At 44.6% G+C, this 24359-nt stretch overlaps 1 protein-coding gene and 1 pseudogene across 1 annotated transcript; both read left to right on the top strand.

Moving 5' to 3' along the window:
* Positions 1-17912: 17912 nt before the first annotated feature.
* Positions 17913-18917, top strand: LOC129564070 (melanoma-associated antigen 8-like). Its single transcript, XM_055437683.2, has one exon. The coding sequence runs from the start codon at positions 17916-17918 to the stop codon at positions 18885-18887; it is 972 nt and encodes a 323-aa protein (XP_055293658.2). The 5' UTR covers positions 17913-17915; the 3' UTR covers positions 18888-18917.
* A 1128-nt stretch (positions 18918-20045) lies between these two features.
* On the top strand, positions 20046-24006 carry LOC129564071 (nudC domain-containing protein 2 pseudogene; annotated as a pseudogene).
* The last annotated feature ends 353 nt before the right edge of the window (positions 24007-24359 follow it).

The following is a 24359-nucleotide window of genomic DNA, read 5'->3' on the forward strand; positions in this document are numbered from 1 at the left end:
ATTTTACTGTATAGTTATTGGGCATTCGAGTCCATTCCACCTTTTTCTTTATAAACATGATGTGGGGAGTAGTTGAAAAGGATGTACTCTGGCCAGAAGGAAAGGGATTGAGGAGGAGTTCAAGGTAAAGAACACACTGAATTTACTTTCCTTCTGAAGACTATCACGTTGTCAATGACGTCTAACACCTAGTTAAGACAGAAAAGCCGCCTGGAAATGTTTACAGGTCAGAGAGGAGGCAAATTGAAGGACAGGAAGGATCCAAACCCTGTGTACAAAAACATTTCTGGGGACTTTTCTGTCCCAATGAAGTGTTGAATTTTCTTTTTCTTTAGTTTTTTCTTCTGTTTTTTTTTCCCCTTCCTAGTGATTATGCGGAGAAGGCAATGGCAAGCCACTCCAGTACTCTTGCCTAGAAAATCCCATGGATGGAGGAGCCTGGTAGGCTGCAGTCCATGGGGTCGCTACTAGTCGGACACGACTGAGCGAATTCACTTTCACTTTCACTTTTCACTTTCACACATTGGAGAAGGAAATGGCAACCCACTCCTGTGTTCTTGCCTGGAATCCCAGGGACAGGGGAGCCTGGTGGGCTTCCATCTATGGGGTCGCACAGAGTCGGACACGACTGAAGTGACTTAGCTGCAGCAGCAGCAGCAGCAACAGTGATTATGGTCCTTGCTCACCCTCTGTTTAGGGTTTCATGAGAGAAAGCCAAACTGTGTTGTAGAAGGACTAGCCATCTCTTGCAAGTGCAGGGGGTGGTTCTAGGGAACTTGGGGATTCTGAAAGTGCCTTTTCCCCACTATTTTTTCTGTTGCATTTTGAGTGTAGTGTTCTGGTGCAGGGTGGGTGGGTAGGGGTGCTGAGTGAGATGTCAGGATAAGTGAGAGAGCATGCTTCCCCCAGGAGCTTGCAGAGCATGATGATGCTGGATTGGAGATTACTTAGATTGAATCAGCATCTTTGGAGGGATTGAAACTTCTCTTGTGTATGTTTCTGCTTCAAAATGCTTGATGATAGGGTCTCAGTACATCTGTCTGGTCAGATGCTGAGTTGATCATCACTAGACACAGTGCAAGCACTTGGTGAATGAAGACTAGGGTTAGGAAAATTCACCATCTAATCTAGAATAGCAGATGAACAACTGTTGTGAGTCTAGATAATAATTCTTTCTGTTTGTCTAGTGCATAGTAAGTGTCAACAAGCTCACCCACACATCACATTGCCGAACCCTCACAAGAGTCCTGTCAGGCAGGGAAGGCAAAGCACATTGTCTCCAGTGTTTTGAGGGGGAAAATTGGAATTTATGTACCATGCTTGAGGGCATGCATCCAATGAGGGGTGGAGTCATCCCACTTGCTCTTCCTTCTTCTTGTCCTCTTAACTCTGTCAGCTGAGGCTCTCTTGCCCCTCTCTTTTACAAAATGACGTGTTCCATCAGGTTCTGCTTATGTGCCAGACATCAGACCTCGTTCTACAGCACCTGGAGCTGCAGAAAGAAGCCAGTGACCAGCCACTAGGTGTGAACTGAGCACACTGAACATGGGCACTGCCTGCCCAGTGGGCTCCTAAGGCAGTAGGCTGCATGCCAGATTGCCAAGCAGCTGCTTGCCATTTCATTGATTCAGGAGGTGGGGGAGCAAGACTGGTGAAGCACTCAGCTGATGTCCCTCCTTCCTATGTAGGCAGCCTCTCCTGCAGCCTTTCAGCCATTTACACTGTTAACCATGTTCTTGTATTTGTGTTTCTGTGTATACCTGGGTGTGTGTCTGCATCAGTTTAGTTCTGCATGCACATACAATCACTTGAGAAGCTGTATAGTTCTATGTGTGTCAGTGTAAGTCTATATTGGTGTGTGTAAGATTGTATATATAACAACGTGTATATGCAAATGTATGTGCACCCCTATGAAAGAGTGTGTAAACTTGTGACTTATGTATGTGTGTTTATAAGCTATGTTTATTTATCGGGAATGGGTGTGAAAGGAAATACACCAGAAAGCATATATATTCCCTGTAGGTGGCCCTTCTAGAACCCCTAGAATTGGTCTTTTCCCACATCAGGGGTGGGGGCGGTGTATCTGGCCAGGTTATTTAACTGAATGTTTCTTTCCAATTCCCTTGTCCCAGGGAGCAGGGTCTCCCAGTTCCCATCCAATCCTGTCTCCTGGATGGAAGAGGCAGAAAATGTGAATGTAGTCTCAGGAAGTGATCATTTAGTGCCTTGAGGTAGGAAGTGCTCAGCAGTCTGTACATATATACACACAGAAAACGCACAAACACAGTCACACACATGTATGTTCACATGCAGCATCACACGTTTACCCTCATATCTGCATATAGACACACACACACACACAAATCTTGTGAGACAGCTAAAAACAAGAAAGATGCTGCCAGAATGTCTAAGATAGCCTCTTTCTTTTTGGACACCCCTCACAGAGAGGTGGGGGGATGAACAGTGACCTCACATCAGAAGCTCCCATCATGGCTATTTGAAAGGCTTGCTTTCTGGGGCTTAAACATTGGTTGATTGATTTCGATTTGGGTTTCCAGGACCCAGAAGTGCCTTTGAGCCCTGCAGGAGGCGAGCAGTTCATTTGGGATGGGAGATCATACAGATAGATTGGAGCAGTGAGGACAAAAAAAGGATTTAAGATGTATCTGGCAGAAATGTCAGAGCAAGGGAAGAGAGCCCAGTTGTAAATATCTCCATAGATCCATGTACCTTATAGATTTTAGATTTTATTATACCTTAAGAAAGAATACCTGCCCTAGTATGCTGCAATGAGAGCAGTTGAACTACTGCGACTCACAGTGTGAGAGTACGTGTCCACGTGAAGTGGAGGTTTGGCAATGACACCTTTCCAGAAACTTGAACGTTTGAGTTTGCCATCGACTTGGTCGTTTTAGCTTATGCATTGCCAGATCTCCCCTTGTCTCCTTCTGTGCGTGTTCTGTCGTCGGCATCGTACTTGAGCCCCACCCTTCGCTGCCTCCAGCTGGCTGCCTACATCCCCTCCCAATTCCTCACCTCACACCAAGTAACTCTGAAAGTCAGGGCATCTGGCAGGGTGCTCCTGGGGCTCAGCCCATGGAGGCTTTCTTAGCCCAGCCAGTCACAGAGTGTTGTGGTGATAGAGAATTTGGAATTTGGGCAGAGGGAAGGGTCTAGCTTAGTCTGGGATGGAGCAGCCCCAGCTTGACTCTACCTCCCTTCACTTTCTTTTCCCATTAACTTTCCCCCTAAAACCCCCTTCTCCACTACTACCACAGGAAGGAGACTTCTGTGCCTTTAAGGTGTCAGTTTGTTGTGGGGATATGTGACATGATTCCCACCAAGTTCTTGCCCATTCCATCTGCCACTGTGGAACACCTTTTCAGAGATAACAATCGATCTCTGTTATCTTACTGGAGCTTGTCAAATGTATTCTTACAATCCATGTCATCTTGTTAATAGCAGAGCTGCAAAGTCTTTGCATATTTAGAGCTGAGTTTTGCTGAGACTGTGGCCATTCCTAATGGGGTTTCCTTATTCTGTATATAAATGAGCTAACCCTTTGAGCTATTAAATAACGAATGCATTTACTAAGCTATCCACCTGCATGGTACCCTGCTATGGTGATGAGCACTAAAGGAAATCGTGACTTGTCCTACTGAAAGTGCAGTGTGTTTGTGTTTGTTGTATCATGTCCTGTGATCAATATGAAATCTCTGTTATCAGTGTTGGGTTTTCAGGGTAGGGAGGGGGGATGGTGTTACAGTGTCTCCCTGATGTACTTCAATTATGAAATATCCCCAGTTGGTCAGGGTCACCTCTGTTGACTTTGCATCCGCTATCTTGCCGGGTTGCATCCCCAGCATCCACTATCTGTAAGACTTTGCATCCGCTATCTTGCCGGGTTGCATCCCTGGCATCCGCTATCTGTAAGACTTTGCATCCACTATCAGCAGTCATCAGCAGGACTAAATTCTTCAGAGGGCAGCCAAAGCAATGCCATTCTGGAAGCAGACAAAATACGAAATACAGCAAAGCCACATACATGCAGGTCTTCAGGAGTGGTGCCAGGCCCAGGCAGTGAAAACCAAGAAAGGAAGAGGACCAAGAGTCATGCGTCCTGGATGGTCTGACTGGGAAAAGGGCCCAAAGCAGCAGAGATCACTCAAGATGACCCGGCTCCCTCTTTGTCCTCGTAATGCACACTTTTGCATGAAAGAAATCTTGACCAGTCCTCACTTTTAAAAAGGAAAATATGAAAAAAATAAAAAGGAAAACATGAAGAAACATAAAATTTCATGTTTCTGAAAATATGCTGAAATAAAGGTTTGTAAATAGCCAAAAGGAGGAAATAAATATATATAATTGCAAATATGCTTATGAGTCATTGTGTTTCCTGTCTATTATGTTGGGAAGGACCTCCATCTGGGTCCAGGAAGCCTGTGCCTTCCATTCATCACCTTTGCCTCCCCACAGCTTTGCATATCCACCTCCTTATCCCCCAGGACATCTGAATCCATGGTTTTCAAGAGGAGGGAAAATAGTGATGTCACAGTTGAAATTTGTTTATGCTCTTGCACAATTCATTCTAATCATTTAAAACAAAAATTTTAAAACATGGCAAGTCATTGTGGTGTCAAATACAATGTGAACACTTATTTCCATTGCAGGGGGGTTTCATAAAGAACACTTAAAAAAATACCTTTGCCAATGTAGATGTGCAGAATAAAAAGCAAGAAAGCCCTGCCCTGTCAGAGTGGGACAAGGGGTGTGGTCAGGCTTTAAAAAGTCTGCAGAGTCATGTGAAAACATCCTGCTAATTCTGCAGAAGCTCATCACTATGGCCCACGTTTGTCAATGTGGCCACTGACAAGCACCTTTTGATGAACACCTTGGAGTTGCAATAGGAACAATAACCTAATCTCTCTCCTCTATGATCCTTTGTGACCCAATGCAGAACAGGAGAGCTATGCACTCACACCTGACAGGTGTGATCTGTCTAAGGGGCTGGGAGCCGGTGTTGTCATAGATATACATAGAAAGAGAAAATGCAGTTGGGGTGGAAGGGTAGTTTTCACTGTATGTCTGGGGTTTGCGCTTAGCTTCTGAGTTCTTCTCTGCTGGCTAATTTCTTGCCAACAGCTTAGGTTCTGAAAGTGACCTGTGGCCCAGTAGAGCTGTGGTCCTTGAATGGTCTTACTATCACTTGCTGCCCACCAACTATACCACTACCTTAAGGGATGTGGGGCAAGAGAAGAGGGATGTGGTCTCCCTCCTCATTTACACCTTCCCTAACTCACAGGGTGAAAGAGCCTTGCCATAACCTCTCCAGGCTTTCAGAAAGGTCTCTCTCCAGGCTCCCGTGTGGGCTCAGCTTCCTATGAGCCCTGGCAGGGTCTCCCAGGGCCCCTTGATGCTGCCACGATGCCACTTCCCCCACCCAGGTCTCTCCCCAGCTCTCTTCTTCATCAGACTCTCAAGGGAATTAGCAAGGTATACAGAACTAAGGCAGGATTATTTTATCTTTTAACAAACATAAGCACATTTTTTTATACTGATATGTTTAAAAGTAATAGAGAAAATGGGAAAAAAAGAAAGTGAGGATTAGAAAACAAGTTATGGGGGATAAGGGCCTATTCCTCACGGGACTCAAACAAGTTTTCGTCCAATGGTCTAGAAGCAACTCAGGAACTGTACGGTGAGCAAGGGCCACAGTTTGAACATAAATTCTTTCAACAGCCAGGCTAAGACTTGGTGCAATAGAATGCCGTCCTGCATCCTTGACTTTAGATCTCTCAATTTCAATTACAAATCAGCTTCTTAGAGAGTCTCCCTTTAATATCACCTTCTTTTCCAATGAGTAGAAAGCATTCTACTCCATCACACCACCAGATAATGGCTGGTCATATAATCCCAATTTATTATAGGAAAATCAATAATCGGGAGGTGGGTGCTGCTGTGGTAACAATCCCAAAATCCCACTGACTTATTTCTTTCTCATACTGTGTGTCCATTGCAGGTCATCAGAGTAGTTTCTGCTTATCACAGCCACTAAGGGACAAGCTGACAGAGGCTTCAATGACATGTGCCTCTCTAATGTTTGTAGCAAGGGGAAGGGAAGGGTTGGTCCTCACACTAGTGATTTAGTGTTGCACTTGGAAAGGACACACAACACTCACACTCACAATTCATTAGCTAGAATGTATACCCTGACCCAACTATAAGGAGCCAGGCTGTTCAGTTTGGTATATATCCAAAGGAGGTGAACCATATATCACTGAGTAGTACTAACAACCATTGGGACTTTGATCTTCAGACGGATGTTGCTTCCTCTTCTTCCTTCTCATCTTTAACCTTGACACAGGAGACAGCAACATACATTAAATTCCAAAATGCTGCCATTCATCAGTAAGAATGCCTGCCATTCTTAAAGGAGGGTTCTTTGGCCTCTGGAAGAAGCTGCAACTTCTCTATGGATAGGACTCCAATTTGTCCTTCCAGCTACTCTGGGCCAGTCACCTGTCATCTGAGGTAGTTGCCACTGGCTGAAGTAAGACCTTCATGGTATGTGGGTGTAGGCAGAGTGTCCAGAAAGAGCTTCAGGTAGGCAGACATTCCTCTCAGCCCTTTCCCTCAGGAACAGGGAAGACATCCCCTTTGCTCTTTCAAATGGGTTGCACTACCAAAATTCCAGAAGTCATGGTAGCTAATAGCCGCAACCTATCCCCTAGTTGTCTCTAGGTTCACCACTGAGGATTTATACTCAACGCTAGCTACAAGGAGAGATTAACCGCACCCAGGATGCTAAAACCAAAACTGAGGAGCAAGTAAATTCCACCATAGCTGAGTCCTGAACAAAGTAGACTAGACCTAAAGGTGAATGACTTAAGTCTTCAGTAAATTCCCTGACAAAACTACAAGTAAACTTCTTTTGGACTCACAGGATTCCTGAATTATTCTGAGAGTCCTGTCAAGAGTGAGGACTGTCGAAATGGACTCTATGGAGCAGAGATAGTGGTAGGCCTAGTTCTGAGCTAGCAACTCCTCATGGGTGAATGAGATGGCCAAAATGTATTCCGTCCCTCAGCTAATGGCCTTGTGGTCCTATTTATGTGTGACTCCATACTCACTCCAAGAATAAGACTGCCAACATGTAGCCTTTCCACCCAAGAGCTTTAGATCCCATTTTGATGGTTGAAGGACTTCATTAAGACACATTATGACATCCTACTGAGACTGGTAGTAGCTCATGTGCCAGAGGGGGAGACCCTTCCACTGGCATCTCTGGAAGCACTCTGTGATCACTGTGGAATCAGTTCATGATTCCTTCCTTCTCCCCATTTAGAGTACCCCTGACTCGGAAAAGAGAGAGACCCCTCTGTTGCTCCATTAAGTAGTAAGGATCTACAGAAAGGGTTTTTTGCAAGACAGGAGTATCTGCAGGACACCTTCACCAGAGCAAAAAAGGAGAGAAGCCAAGGCATCCAAGTCCTTCTGGCTAGCAAGAGCTCTCACTCATGTGGGAAGGGAGGTATGATATTGTCCCCATCACATGTCAACAACCTGGCACTAGCTCCAAGTCAGTAAAGGACACCTATGTTTGTTCAAGCTGTCTGTAGTCAGCCCAATATCCCTTTGCTGTGAGCATCTGGAATCTTACTGTCAAGTCATACATGTATGAGTGGGTCAAGACCCACTATCCAGAGCCCCAGAGATAGCAGAAAGACTGGTACAATGGCAGGCAGAATAAACAAATCATTGGCCCAAGTGGCTTTCTCCCAAGCCACAAGTTCCAGGTCTTTGAAAACAAAAGCCTATGAATGAAGCAAGACTATCAGTGCTGGAAAAAGGGGGTAGAAGAAGCTACCATTTCCTCTCCTCCCTGCTATAATTCACATCATCTCAACTCTTTCTGTCGCTGCCTTATTTTCTAGTGTTAAATTTCTTTGCATCCTTGGGATAAACCGTGTCACCAGCAGTTAAACATGTTTGTCTCTTTATAAATAATAATAAAAATTAAAATAAAACATAATACCCCTGAACCGTAGAATCTCCTCCAAATGACATTTTATCTCTCTCATCCTCTTTATAGCTTTCTCAAAAATAATTTTTAGGCTTTGAATTTCCAGTTCTGCATGTAAGAAAATTGGAAGTTGCTACTCCTTAGAAATCAGTAAAAAGCTGGAACATGCTGAAAAATCAACAACTTTTCTTAGATCCATAGGAGAGGTAAGAACACAGCAAACTGTGGCCCCCAAGATTGGAGAGACAGGCAGGTGAATACAGGGAGTGACATTTACCAGAGCAGAGTCAGTAAGTATCAGATAAAGATCCTCTCATGCTTCTGGTGGGAGGATGAGGGGTGCAAAGGAACCATTTTGAAATACAACAAAGCACGCTCTTCTTCTCAACAAGTTCTTGCCTCAGAAGAAACTAGTTAACCAGAGCCTAACCTGCTATGGCATTATCAAAGTGTATGACTACAGGGAAGGAAAATACCCAACTCAAGTCAGTTGTAGCCTTCTATGTGGAAGTAGAGAAATAACTCCAGCTCAGTATAGTCATCCCATGGCAAGCAAGGTGTGGAGGCAGAGAAAATGAGAACTATCAATACTTGTGAAGTTCACAGTTCAGAGACATAGGCTCACTAAAAGACTGAGACCTAACACAGGACTACAGAAAATTTCCCCTCTGCTGACACCTTACCACCATATTAAAGGCTATTTACTGCAGTTCCTTTTATCCAGTAATTGTGTCCAGTTATCAAGAAAAAGTTAGAAGGCATATCAAGAGGTTAAAACACAATTTAAAGAGAAAAAGCAAACATCAGAATCAGACCTGGCAGGAATGTTAGGATGATTAATATGTAATGGCTCTAATGGATAGAGTAGACAGTATATAAGACATCACATGGGCACTGTAAGAAGAGAGATGGGAATTCTAGGAAAGAACCTGAAATAAATGCTAAGTCATCAAAAGTGCTAACAGAAACGAAAATGTATTTGCTAGGTTTATTAGTAGCCTCAACTAATGGCTGAGGAAACAATATCTGAGCTTTAGGATATCTCAATATAAACCTCAATTTCTGAAAAGCAAAGAGGATGAAAACTAGGGGGGAAAAAAGAACATAATATCCAAGGACTGTGGTAAAACTACAAAAGGTGTAACGTAAGTGTAGTGATAATACCAAAAAGAAAAAGAGAGAGAAAATGAGAGAAGAAATATTTGAAATAATAATGAGTGAGCATTTCCCTAAATTAATGACCAAAAATAGACCACAGATAAAGGAAATTCAGAGAAAATCAAGTAAGACAAATGTTAAAAACAAAAACAAAAACCCTACACCTAGGAATATCATTTTAAAACCATAGAAAATTAAAAATGAGTAAAAAAAAATCTTGAAAAAATTAAGAGTGGGATAAAACTCCTACCTATGGAGAAGCAAATAGAAGAATTAAGTCTGACCTCTCCTCAGAAACCACACAAGCAAGAAAAGAGTAATGTGAAATATTTAAGCTGTTCAGAGGGAAAGGAAAAAAAACCTAGAATTCTGTATCCTGCAAAATTTCTCTTCAAATATGAAGAAGAAATAGAGATTTTATCAGAAAAGCAAAAATTGAGGGAATTTGTTTCCAGTAGCTCTGCTTTGCAAGAAATTTTTTTTCTTTTTAATTTATCTATTTTTTATTGGAGGCAAATTATTTTACAATATTATATTGGTTGATTTTGCCACATGTTGACATGAATTCGCCCCAGGTGTACATGAGTTCCCCCTCCTGAACCCCCCTCCCACCTCTCGAAGTTCTTTCAGTTCATTTCATTTCAGTCGCTCAGTCGTGTCCGACTCTTTGCGACCCCATGAATCACAGCATGCCAGGCCTCCCTGTCCATCACCAACTCCCGGAGGTCGCTCAAACTCATGTCCATCGAGTCGGTGATGCCATCCAGCCATCTCATTCTCTGTCATCCCCTTCTCCTCCAGCTCCCAATCCCTCCCAGCATCAGAGTCTTTTCCAGTGAGTCAACTCATCGCATGAGGTGGCCAAAGTATTGCAGTTTCAGCTTCAGCATCAGTCCTTCCAATGAACATTCAGGATTGATCTCCTTTAGAATGGACTGGTTGGATCTCCTTGCAGTCCAATGGACTCTCAAGAGTCTTTCCCAACACCACAGTTCAAAAGCATCAATCCTTCGGCGATCAGCTTTCTTCACAGTCCAACTCTCACATCCATACATGACCATGGGAAAAACCATACCCTTGACTAGAGGGACCTTTGCTGGCAAAGTAATGTCTCTGCTTTTTAATATACTATCTAGGTTGGTCATAACTTTCATTCCAAGGAGTGTCTTTTAATTTCATGGCTGCAATCAGCATCTGCAGTGATTTTGGAGCCCCCAAAAATAAAGTCTGACACTTAGAAGGAAAGTAATATGAGTCAGGAACTCAAATCTACAGAGAGTAAGGAAAAACATCAGAGAGGGAATAAGTGAGAGTAAAATAAAAACAGATGTAAAAAAAATTTTAATTCATCTAACAGATAATACTTTATTGAAAATAATGCCAACAATATTTTTGCATGTATGTTTATTTATATTAATGCCATATGAATGTATATATACACATATACATGTGTATATGTGTACATATAAATATGTGTACACATATTTATGTATGCTTATATAAAAGTGAAGTAAATGATTGCAATATTATAAGGGGCAGGAAGGAGGCATTAGGATTACCTTGTTATTATAATGTATTAACACTAACCATGAAGCAGTATAGTGTTATGTGAAAGTAGACATGGATTAGCCATAAAAGTATATTGCACACTATAAGTCAACAAATAACAAAAACATTTTAAAGCATATTTGATATGCTATCAATTTTGGAATAAAAATGGAATCATATAAAATGCTGAATAAAAACCACAAAAGGCAGAAAAAAAGCAGAACACAAAGACAGGAACAAAGAACAAGGGCACCAAATAGAGAACAACAACAAGTATGGCAGCTATTAACCCAACTATATCAGTAATCATTTTGAATATCAATGGTCTAAATGCACCAATTAAAAGATAGAGATTATCAGAGTGGATAAAAAAAAAGATTTATTATTATGTTATCTTCTAGTTCCCACTTTAAATATGAAGAGCCATATGGATTAAAAGTAGAGGACTTCCTGGTGGTCCAGTGGTTTAGAATTCACCTTGCAAACTAGTATTCTTGGGCTTCCCTTGTGGCTCAGCTGGTAAAGAATCCACCTGCAATGCGGGAGACCTGGGTTTGATCCCTGGGTTGGAAAGATCCCCTTGAGAAGGGAAAGGCCACCCCCTCCAGTATTCTGGCCTGGAGAGTTCCATGGACTGTATAGTCCATGGGGTCGCAAAGAATCAGACACAACTGAGCGACTTTCACTTCACTTCACTTTGCAATGCAGGGCACGAAGGTCAGATTCCTGGTCCAGGAAGATTCCGCATGCCATGGGGCAACTAAGCCCACATGCCACAATCACTGTGCCCACACGCTCTGGAGTCCATGTGCCAAAACTAAGACCTGACATAGCCAAATAAATCATTTATAAAAGTAAATGGATGAAGGAAAACACACCATGGTGATACTAACCAAAAGAAAGTATAGGTAAACTATTAATTGCAAACAGAGAAGACATCAAAGTGAAAATAGTTATCAGATATAAAAACGCCATTTCATGAAGACAAAGGGGTCAATACCTCAAGAAGATATAACAATCTTTAATGCATACATGCCTAACAAGAGAACGCCAAACTGTGGGACAAAAAAAATGAGAGAATGACAAAGAGAAATTGATAAATATACTATCATCATAGTTGGAGAATTCAACATCCTTGTATCAGAAATGGACAGATTCAAGCAGGCAGAAATTCGATAAGAACATAGTTGAATCCAAAAACATCAGCAATCAACAGGATATAATTGACATTTATAGACTACTTCATCCAACAGCAGCAGGATACACATTCTTCTCAAGATCACGTGAAACATGCACCAAAATAGATCACATTCAGGCCCATAAAACACACCTTCTCAGTCTACAGTGGAAGTAGGCTAGAAATCAATAACAAAAATTGTTGACAAATTCCAAACTACTTGAAAATTAAACCACAGATCTATAAATAATATATGGGTCAAAGTAGAAATCTCAGAGAAATGAAAAGAATATCTTGAACTAAATGAAAATAAAAGCACAACTTATCAAAATTTGTAGGATGCAGCAAAAGCAGTGCTAATGGGGAATTTATAGCATTGAAAGCATAAATTAGAACAGAAAAAAACATCTAAAATCAATAATCTAAGTTTCTACCATAGGAGTGTCTAAAGAACTATGGACTGAGATTTGTAACATTGTACAGGAGGCAGTGATCAAAACCATCCCAAAGAAAAAGAAATGAAAGAAGGCAAAATGGTTGTCTGAGGAAGCCTTACAAATATCTGAGAAAAGAAGAGAAGTGAAAGACAAAGGAGAAAGGGAAAGATACACCCAAATGAATGCAGAGTTCCAAAGAATAGCAAGGAGAGATAAGAAAGCATTCTTACATGAACAATGCAAAGAAATAAAAGAAAACAATACAATGGGAAAGACTAGAGATCGCTCCAAGAAAATTAGAGATATCAAAGAAACATTCCATGCAAAGATGGGCACAATAAAGGACAGAAATGGACCTAACAGAAGCAGAAGAGATTAAGATGAGGTAGCAAGAATACACAGAAGAATCATTTTAAAAGGGCTTAATGACCTGGATAACCACGATGGTGTGGTCACTCACCTAGAGCCAGAAATCCTGGAGTGTGAAGTCAAGTGGGCCTTAGGAAGCATTACTTCAACAAAGCTAGTGGAGGTGATGGGATTTCAACTGAGCTATTTCAAATCCTAAAAGATGATGCTGTTAAAGTGCTGCACTCAATATGCCAGCAAATTTGGAAAACTCAGCAGGAGCCACAGGACTGGAAAAGGTTAGTTCTCATTCTAATTCCAAAGAAAAGCAATGCCAAAGAATGTTCAAACTACCAGATAAGTGCACTCATTTTACATGATAGCAAGATAATGCTCAAAATCCTTCAAGCTAGGCTTCAACATTACGTGAACTAAGAATTTCCAGATGTACAAGCTGGGTTGAGAAAAGGCAGAGGAACCAGATATCAAATTGCCAACATCTGTTGAATCATAAGAAAATTCCAGAAAAACATATTTCTTCTTTATTGACTATGCTAAAACTTTTGACTGTGTGGATTACAACAAACTGGAAAATCCTTAAAGAGATGGGAATACCAGACCACTTTACTTGTCTCCTGAAAACCCTGTATGCATGTCAGAAGCAACAGTTAGAACAGAACATGGAACAACAGACTGGTTCAAAATTGGGAAAGGAGTGTGTCAAGGCTGTGTATTGTCATCCCGTTTATTTAAATTACATGCAGAGTGAAAGTGAAAGTGTTAATCATTCAGTCATGTCTAGTTCTTCGCTATCCCATGAACTGTAGCCCAGCAGGCTCCTCTGTCCATGGGATCATCCAGGCAAAAATACTGGAGTGGGTTGCCATTCCCTTCTCCAGGGGATCTTCCCCAACCAAGGATCGAACCTGGGTCTCCCACATTGCAGGCAGATTCTTTACCATCTGAGCCATATGCAGAGTGCATCATGTAAAATGCTGGGCTGGATGAAGCACAAGCTGGAATCAAGATTGTCAGGAGAAATATCAATAAACTCAGATATGCAAATAACACCATCCTTATGGCAGAAAGCAAAGAGGAACTAAAAAGCCTCCTGATGAAGGTGAAAGAGGAAAGTGGAAAAGGTGGCTTAAAACTCAACATTCAAAAAATGAAGATCATGGCATCCGGTCCCATCATGTCATGGCAAATAGATGGGGAAACAATGGAAACAGTGACAGATTTTATTTTCTTGGGCTCCAAAATCAATCTGGATGGTGACAGCAGCCATAAAATTTTTTAAAATATGCTTGCTCCTTGGAAGAAAAACTATGACAAAACTAAACAGCATATTAAAAAGCAGAGACATCAGTTTGCCAACAAAAGTTCGTATAGTCAAAGCTATGGTTTTTCAGTAGTCATGTGCGGATGTGACGGTTGGACCATTATAAAGGCTGAGGGCTGAAGAATTATGCTTTTGAACTGTAGTGCTGCAGAAGACCCTAGAAAGTCCCTTGGACTATAAGGAGATCCAACCAGTCAATCCTAAAGTAAATCAACCCTGAATATTCATTGGAAGGACTGATGCTGAAGCTGAAGCTCCAATACTTTGGCCACCTGATGCGAAGAAGTGACTCCTTGGAAAAGACCCTGATGTTGGGAAAGATTGAAGGCAGGAGGAGAAGGAGGAGGCAGAGGATAAGATGGTTGGATGGTATCATCAACTCACTGGACATGAGTTTGAGCAAACTTAGGAGATAGTGAAGGAAAGGAAAGCCTGGTGTGCTTCAGTCTGTGGGGTCACAAAGAGTTGGACATGACTGAGAGACTGAACTGAACTGACTGAAGGAGTAGATGAGAAATAGAATAACGAGTTAACCAAAAATCGTAAGGGTAAGTATTCTGTCATGAGATTGTGTGTGTGTATATATATATATTATATATATATATATATATACACACACCTATATATATTATATCAGCACTGGACAATGTTGTTGTTCAGTCTCTCTGTTTGATAAATCCAGCTTGTACATCTGGAAGTTTTTGGTTCATATACTATTGAAACCTAGCTTGAAGAATTTTGCTAGCATGTGAAGTGAGTGGAATTGTGCAGTAGTTTGAATTATTTGGCATTGCCCTTCTTTGGGATTGGGATGAAAACTGACCTTTTCCAGTACTGTGACCACTGCTGAGTTTTCTGGACAATGCAGATAACCTGAAAACAACAGGAATTCAACAAATTCCACCGTTCAACCTCTTCAGTGTAGAAAAGACACCTTGTAGAACAAAGGGATTCTGAAATCTGGTTGCTGTTGAGGGGTCCCCATGGGGAAGGTATCTGGTTACCTGTGCTCCCTCAAGGTCATAGGCACAGCAGCTCCCCATCCAGCATCTGTGCTGGGACTGCAGCCTTCCCTCAAGGGTTAATGAGGCCCCCTCCTGAGTGAGGATGAGGAGGTCCAGTCACCCAGGAACAAAGTGTCCCATAGAATACAACTCCACCCCTACTGGGACTCCTGGGGGCCCCAGTCCGGGCTGTCAAGCTGAGCTTCCACCTCCCCCTCACTTTCGCAGTGAATGTGGGGAGCCAGAGGCTTAGTCTGTGAGGTGCAGTCTCAGGTGGGCAGTAGGAGGGGGCCCACGTCCTGCGGAGACTCAATGTGAGAGCCAGAGGAGACTGAGGGTCCCCAAGGGATGCATGTGCAGCCCTCCCGACAGCCCTGGGGGACCAGGGGTCATGGTGTCCAGATGTGACGTCACTGATCCCGATGGGAGGGGGGAAGTGAGGGCCTGGGTCAGGTGCCCGGGTTCAGGTCAGCAGAATGAAGGAGCCCAGCTGTGCTAGGAGTCAAGGTAGAACCCTGAGGGGGACTCTGGGACCCCAGATCATCCAGGTTGTCAATGCTCTCAGCCCTGGGAGACCCCAGCACTGTTGAAGGAATGAGCCCCCTACTCCCACTTGCCTCTCAGGGTTCCTGGCTGGGGAGAGCCTGGTTCTAAGGGGAGCAAGGTTGGGGTGAGAGGGTGGTACCCAGACCTGCTGAGAGTCAAAGCGAAGAGCAGAAGGAGGGTTGAGGACGGACGGCGGCATCCTCTCAGCTCTGGGAAACCCTGGGCTTGGAGCCCTGATGTCATCCCCACAGATTCCCCCTGGGGGTCTCAGGGCAGTGACGGCCTTGGTGTGAGGGTTCCGCCTCTAGTCAACACAAGGGGCATCCCCGGACCTGCCAGGGCTCAAGATGAGGACCTTGAGGGAGGACACACGGAATCCCACAGGTCCCGGCACCTGCTATCAGCCCAGGGTGACTCTGGTGGGCGCATGAGCTCGGGGTCTCAGAGACATTGGAGACTTGATATAAAGGGCAAGGCCTCAGAGATTGGAAGGGAGATTCTTAGGTTCTGAAGGAGTTTAGGTGAGGACCCTGAGGGAGGACTGAGGGGATGCTGGACCCCAATCAGAGGAGTCCAAGAGAAGCCCATCCTAGCTGTTGGTCCTGGGAGACCCTGGGGTACGATGAGCACAACAGGCATGGCCTGACTTCCTGACATCCGGGTCTCAGACTAGGAACCTGGTACAGGGGGCTGACTTCCTGCCATCTGGCTCTCAGACTGGGGACGTGTTACAGGGGGCTCACTTCCTAACCTCCGGGTCTCAGATTGGGCACCTTGCATATGGGGCGAGGCCTCAAGTGGGCCGATTCCCAGGTCTGCGGGGTGTCAAGTTAAGGACCCTGAGGAGGGACTAAAGGACCCTGGACCCCAGAGAAATCCATCTCTGTTGTCAGTCCAGGGCGAACATATGGAGTAGGATGAGCGCAACAGGCATGCGCTGATTTCCTGACATCCGGGTCTCAGATTGGGGACCTGGTACAAGGGGCGGACTTCCTGACATCCGGGTCTCAGACTGGGGACCTGGTACAAGGGGTGGACTTCCTGACATCCGGGTCTCAGAGAGACTGGGACCGCGGTGTGAGAAGCTGGGCCTCAGGTATGGAGAAGACAGAGCCCAGGTCCTAGCAGGAGTCAAGGTGGGGACCCTGAGGGAGGTGTGAGAGGAACCGGACCCCAGAGGGGACCCTGGTATTCCCCGGGTGGAACGACCATGTGCAGCATATCCTGACATCGGGTCTCAGAGAGACTTGGGACCTGGTGAAAGTGGCAGGGTTTCAACATGGCGGACGGGGACATCCGGGTCCTGCCTGGAGTGTCCAGGCTCCATGCGAGGAAGGACTGAGGTGGTTAGACCCCAATGCAGGGAGGGATCCTTGCCTTTGCTGGGGATATTGAAGGCCCTGGAACGGGGTGAGCAGGGTGAGCGTTTTCTTGACCTCTGGCTTAGGGCCTCGAGAGGTGAGGTGTTTGGGTAGAGAGCGGAGGGTTCAGGTCCGCTGAGGGTGGACTCCCGGACCCCGAGGGAGGACTGAGCAGACCTCCACCCCTGTGGTCAGTGCTGGAAGTCCTGGAAGGACGTGAGGAGAAGCTGAGGCCCAAGAATCTCCCCAGCCTAGGACCCCTGGGAGGCCCTGGGCAGATGCAGTCGCATGTGGGGCCCTTCAGCGCTTTCTGTCCAGACTCGGGTCTTGTTCTGAGTTTCCCTGCAGGTCCCCAAAGGGGCGGGTCCAGGCCGGCCGGGGGAAAGGTGAGCACTACAAGGGATCCCCGATGGGACCTCCCACTGCACAATGGGGGAACTCACATATTCCACCCCTCCTACCATCACAGAAGTCGTAAGTCTGCGCCACAGTCTACCGCCGAGGTGCCCCCTCCATTTCTCTCACAGGGGCTCCAGGAACCAGGAGGCGAAGGCAGAGGTCTGAGGCCGGTGTCCTGAGGTCAGAAAGCAGAGGAGGTCTAGGCAGTGCCAGGAGTCAAGGTGAGTTGTTTCCTCTGAGTGTGCACCAGGGACTCCCTATCCCAGATAGAGGGGGCCCCACAAGGCCCTAATTCCCCCACCTTGTCAGCCCCGGAACCTCAAGCTGTGCTGGCTGCACCCTAGGGAGCCACCTCACATCCTCCTTCGGGTAGCCAGGGGTCAGGCCGCTCAGCAGGAGCTCATCTATGAAGCCCGAGAGCACCCCTCAAGAGGAGACCTGTAAGTGGCCTGAATCAGACGGCCCAGGGTGGGTTTCTCAGCGGAGGCCGCTCACAACCCCCTTCTCCCACAGGCCTGTGGTCCCCATCTGTCCCCTTCCTCACTCCTGTCTGCAGTTCGACCCCAGTCATCATGCCTGGGATGCATGAGCTCCGCCTGCCTGAGAGAGTCTTTCAGGATCCAGGAGAGGACGAGGGTCTGATGGAGGCTCAGTTCATTTGGAGTGAGGAGGAAGAGGAGCAGATGGAGGAAGAGGAGCAGGTGGAGGAGGTGGAGCAGGTGGAGGAGGTGGAGGAGGTGGAGCAGGTGGAGGAAGGAGATGCAGCTTCCTCCTCCTCTCTCCCGGTCTGGGGCACCCTGGAGGAGGTGGCTGCTGCTGCAACAGCCAGTCTCCGCCAGAGCCCTGTGAGTGTCTGCCCTTCTCCCACTGCCATGGCTGCCACTCCGGGGAGCCAATCTGAAGACCATGGCTTCAGCAGGCAAGATGAAGTGCCAAGCACCTCGCATGACCAGGAAGATGCCAGGTCCTCACTCCAAGATGCACTACGGGTGAAGAAATATGAGCTGATACAATTCCTGCTCAGTAGGTATCTCGCCAAGGAGCCGTTCACAAAGGCAGAAGTGCTGAGTAGTGTCCTCCAAGATTACCAGGACCACTTTGTGGTGGTCCTCAGTCAAGCCTCAGAGTACGTGCAGCTGGTCTTTGGTTTGGAGGTGAAGGAGGTGGACCCCAGTGAGCACACCTATATCCTGGTCCCCACCCTGGGCCTCACCCTCAATGAGACGCTGAGAGATGAGCAGAGGCTGCCCAAGGCCGGCCTCCTGGTGATGGTCCTGTGCCTGATCGCTGTGGAGGTCGACTGCGCCCCTGAGGAGGCGATCTGGGGTGCACTGAACAGGATGGGGGTGTGTCCCGGGAGGGAGCACTACATCTATGGGGAGCCCAGAGAGATGCTGACCCAAGTGTGGGTGCGGGAGGGTTACCTAGAGTACCGGCAGGTGCCTGACAGTGATCCTGCTCGCTCCGAGTTCCTGTGGGGTCCCCGGGCCTATGCGGAGACCAGCAAGTTTAAAGTCCTGGAGTATCTGAGCAGAGTCAGTTGAAGCGGTCCCAGGTCCTTCCACCCCCTCTGCAGAGGCTGCGAGGGAGGAGAAAGGGGAACTCTGAGCCAGAGCAGCAGCCAGGCTCCTTGCAGGCCCACATCCAACAGCTTGTCCTGGGGGCAGGAAGGGAGGCTGTTCTTTCCCTCTGTGACTGAAGAGGGAGCAGTCAGCCTTCTTAGCAGTGAGGGCCTCGGCCTATTGGGGCAACCTGGTATGTGGCATCTTTGTGTTCCTTTTCTCTACAATGACATGGGGACTCACCTCTATTTTCTTTAGGAATTTTTCAGGTCTTACTCTTTTTTTATAGGAGGCTTAAGGAGTTTGTGTCTAACTCTGTCAATGCCATTGATCACACTGTGTTTGTACTTACCCATTTCAAGAACAAGAGTTTTCCTATTTTGTAAAATGAAATGAGGAACTCCTCCATTTTATTTCATGGTTTTGAACAAGATAATATGGAATTAGAAGTATTTTGGAAATGTGAAATTACTTAGTAGATACACAGTTGGTGGAAGAATTCGAAAATAAAAAGTGATTGTAGTGAAGTCTTGCTTCTTATACTTTTTGTCTATCATTTTGTACAACTAAGCTATCTCTGTTTATTTGGATTTTCCCAGGTTATTTAAGAAGGTATGAGAAAATTTATCTGAGTTCATGTTGATCTCACGTGTATTTGTACTTACCCAATTCAAGACTGAGTTTTGCTATTTGTAAAATCAATTGGGAAGCCTTCAGTCATGGTTTGTGATCCCAAATTAGATAACATAGCATTGGAACAGGAATTTACCTGGAAATGTGAAAGTAATTAGCAGTACAATTAATGGGGTCAAGAAATAGAGAAATAAAAGTAAATGGTTGTTAATTATTGAATTCTTATCCTCTTCTTCTGTCATTCTGTAAAATTAAAACATATATGTATAACCTGGATTTGTTTGGCTTATTTAAGAAAGTAATAAAATAGTAATAAATGAAGTCTCTGCTCACTGGCTCATTTATTCCCAAGACCTTCACGGAGCCTGTGCCCTGTGGAAGGCCCTGTGTTAGCAGTGGGGACACTGGGAGAAGCAGGACACCCCCACACCTAGAGCGATGGTCTAGGAGCCGCAGTCACAGAAGGAAGATGGAGAGATGTCCCCTAATCCCACAGAACAGGGCAACATGGGGCAAGGCGGTGGGGCTCCAGAAGGAGCACTGGAGTGTCGATGCCAGAGCCAGGGCAGTTTGGGGCTTTGGGAAGCTGGAGTTCCTGTGAGAGGTGACTATGAGAGGTGATTGTGATGAAGCTGAATGGTGACAGCCCTCAGACCTGCAGACTGTGTGTCTTGGGGATGAGGGGAAAGTCTGAAATGGATCATTGCTATGAGGTGTCCTTTTGGAGGGCTTCCTGTGACTCAGCTGGTAAAGAATCCACCTGCAATGCGGGAGACCTAGGTTCAATCCCTGGATTGGGAAGACCCCCTGGAGAAGGGAAAGCCTACCCACTCCAGTATTCTGGCCTGGAGAATTCCGTGGACTACAGTCCTTTTGGATCCTGGGTAAATCCCAGAGAGATCTCACCCTGGGACAAGAAGGAAGGGGTCCTGGCTCTTGTTGCGTTGCTGTTGACCACAGGGATGAAGTAGGTGTTTTCTACCCTCCATCTGCTAGGATTTCTTCTCAGTATGTGGTCACACTCCTTGAGAATGATGCCAAGAAGTCCGTGGACAAGCACTGTTTTCCCTGGTCTGGGAGAGCCAGAGTCCATGGCATTATTACTAGGTAATCTTAGGAGTATTAGGGGCAACTCTTAAGTAGTGTATAGATTTTTGGTGGAGGTGGAATTAGTGAAAATCATAGTTTGGATGGAAGAGCAGCTGGGAGGAAGAGGCGCTGGTTCTTGACAAACTGTAGAAGCTTTGAGTTGCATCCAGCTGGGGAAGACTCCTCCATGCCCAAATGAAATAGTAGATCCTCAGGGAAGGAGATCGCGCTGAGTTTTAGTTATAAAACAAAATTTCTGGCTAAATTTGCATTCTCTGTCATATTGTGTTGCATGCTGTCTGAGATATCTTAGGTAACAGCAACAACAAAATCTCCCAGAGCCCAGAGCTGTGAAATTGAGATCCAAATACTAGTACAAATAACTGCTAATCATAAAGATCAGACAGGTTCTGCGTGAGGTGCTTTATATATATCCTTGCAGTCCTACAGACAGGGCTCCTCATACCTGTTTGCTGCACAGATGAAGAACTGGGGCCCCGGGGCTTGGGCATCTTCCCAGGATCACATGCTATTAAGGACCAGGGTGGAGTCAGGCTGCCGTAACAGAATATCATAGACTGTGTGTAACTGAAGCAATAGATGTTTATTTCTCACAGTTCTGGAGCCTGGGCAGCCAGAGATCAAGATGCCTTGATGGTTGGTACCTGGTGTGAACTCTCTACCTGGCTTGTACGTGGCCACCTTCTCACTATGCCCTCACATGGCAGGAGGGAGAGAGAGAGAGAGAAGTAGTAAGTTCTGTGGTGTCACTTTGTATAGGGGCACTGATCTCATATTGAGGGCCCTACCCTCATAACCTCATCTAAATCTCATTACGTCCCTAAGGTTCCATCTCCAAATCCATCACATTGGGGGTTAAGTGTCAACATATGAATTTTAGGGGGACACTATTGAGTCCATAGCATCTCCCTTGTAGATGAGGAAAGACCATGAAACAAACATCTACTAAGGCTGAATTCCTAAAACTCTAGAATATTCCTACTAGGTGAAAAATGCTTCCTTAATGGACATGCCAGCTTCAATTTAAAAAGAGTAAGTAACCATCCTTCTTCTGTCTCTTGTCTGATACATGTCTCACAGGAAATCCCTGATTTTCAGTGTGCCTAATGGCACCTGTGCAGGTGCTCAGGCAAGTTCAGCCACGTGGAGGGTAGCAGAGACTTGGACTGAGATTGTTCTTGCATCAGAAGAAAGAAGAACATTCTTGATTAATGAGATTATAGATAGAAATTGCCATAAGTCAAGGCGCAGGCCTGACCCTGCCTCCTCCCATCCCTAGCATCCTTCTTGGGCACCAGTCAGAGTTTAGTACACAGTAGGTACTGGTACAGCTGTCTTTAGACTTCTCTCTGGTGCAGAAAAACCTCTCGTGACTCTAACCTCTACTTTCTGGGGCCCAAGGGCTTAGGCTGAGTGGGCAGGTACCTGGCAGGCCAGCCCATGATCTTTTCAGAGGGTGAAGCACTTGGCACCATGGCACCTGGAAGAACCTCCTGTAGTGAGGGTACAGCTTCAGGAGGGCATAGGGTCATTTGCTGACTTGGCACTCTGTGGGCTTTTTCACATCTGGCAGCCTGGGAGGGGGTCAAAGAAAATCCCAAGATGGAAAGATATAAGATCAACACATAAAATTAACTGTATTTACACACAACTACAATTTTAAAAATTAGAAACCAAAAATTTTAAACACCGTTTTCTGATGAGTTATGATGAATATTATTTACTCTGATTTCTTTATTTTAATTATAATTAATAAATAATGATATAATTATTTTGCTATATATAATTATTTGTATTTATAAATAAATATAATAAGTAATAATTAATTTATTTTAATTGGAGGCTAATTGCTTTACAATATTGTAATGGTTTTTGCCATACATTGACATGAATCAGTCATGGGTGTACATGTGTTCCCCATCCTGAAGCCCCCTCCCACCTCCCTCCCCATCCCATCCCTCTGGGTCATCCAAGTGCACTGGCCCTGAGCACCCTGTCTCATGCATCAAGCCTGGACTGGCAATCTGCTTCACATATGGTAATATACATGTTTCAATGCTATTCTCTCAAATCATCTCACCCTCACCTTCTCCCACAGAGTCCAGAAGTCTGTTCTTTACATCTGTGTCTCTTTTGCTGTCTCCCATATAGGGTCATTGTTACCATCTTTCTAAATTCCATATATATGCGTTAGTATACTGTATTGGTGTTTTTCTTTCTGACTTACTTCGCTCTGTATAATAGGCTCCAGTTTCATCCACCTCATTAGAACTGATTCAAATGCTCTGATTTCTATGATGAGTATATGTTGCTTCTATAGTGATCAAATAGATTCTTAAGTTAGTAAAAAAAATTTAAGTTTTAGAAGGCTTTCCCTTCAGCTGAAAAGTTATGTGCCCAGAGATATCCACTAAGTTTCATTTCATATGTAACAAGATATCTTACAAATTATCTCCATTAATATATGAATTTCCTCTTTGGAAAAAAAACTCACCATTTTCCAAAATTGCAATATTTAGGTATAAATCTAACAAGACATGCACAAGATCTGTGTGTTGAAAGCTACAAAATGCTAATGAAAGAAATCGAGACCTAAATAAATAGTAAATAAATAGAGATAAGTATCATGGACTGGTCAACTCAACGTAGTGATGATGTCTATTTTCACTAAACTGATCCATACATTTAAAGGAATGTCAATCAAAATTCCAGCAGAATTTTTTTTGTAGATATAAACAAGCTGATTCAAAAAGTTTATGGAAGGACAAAAAACAAATTAATGGAAGGGCAAAAGAATAAGAAGGGCTAAAACAATTATACAAAAGTAGAATAGCTGCTTGCTTGGTGCCACCGTGGCCAGGAGGTGACTAGAGTTTGTCAGCCCCATTTGAGGCACGCAGTGGGGTGGTTCCATGCAGAGCGCCATGGGGCCAGTGGTACCAGACCTCGGAGGAGGTGCTCATTGAAGTTCAAGTACCGCCAGGCACTCGCGCCCAGGATAACCAGTGTGGCCTGCAGAGCAAGCATGTGGCATTGGCCATGGGTGGCCACAAGATCCTCAAGGTAGTGTCAGGGCAAACTCTTTGACTCTACAATAGCTGATGAGGGAACATGGTCTCTGGAGGATAGAAAAATGATCCGTATTGTTCTTACAAAGATGAGGAGAGATGCAGCAAATTGTTGGACTTCTCTTCTAGAATCTGAATATGCAGCTCACCCTTGGGTTCAAGACCAAATGCAGAGAAAACTTACATTAGGGAGATTCCAGAAAGAAAATTCTGGTTTTGACTTCAGCGGAGCATAAATCTCAGGAAACTACATTAAAGGTGGACCAGATTTCTCAAATCATGAGAAATAACTGCTCTTCTGCTGCATTCTGTGGATCCTAGCAGATGTTGCCAACATAATCAGAGGAACAGATTATGTGGTGGAAGGAAAATGTGGATGCCTAGTTAACGAATTGCAAAATACATTTAAATATGGTTCTAAAAATTGCATTCAAATATGATTTACATAGGAAACATCTTAAATACTATGGGAACTGTTCTATTGATACATAGTAACTTTTCTTTTGGACTTGTTTTGCTCAGCATGACGTTTTATATGCTGCATTTTACTAATTTCATATTTAACCTGTATGTTTAATATGAAAAGTTTTAAGGTATAGATCATGTAAAATGACAGGATGCCTTCAGGGAAAATTAAGCTTTT

This window comes from Moschus berezovskii, chromosome X, assembly GCF_049115385.1.
Source record: "Moschus berezovskii isolate FMDL1 chromosome X, NW_MosBer_1.0, whole genome shotgun sequence".
NCBI lineage: Eukaryota > Metazoa > Chordata > Mammalia > Artiodactyla > Moschidae > Moschus > Moschus berezovskii.

What these genes read in the sequence shown, in the direction of transcription:
- LOC129564070 (XM_055437683.2), top strand. Translation starts at nt 17,916, where the DNA reads ATGCCTGGGATGCATGAGCTCCGCCTGCCTGAGAGAGTCTTTCAGGAT.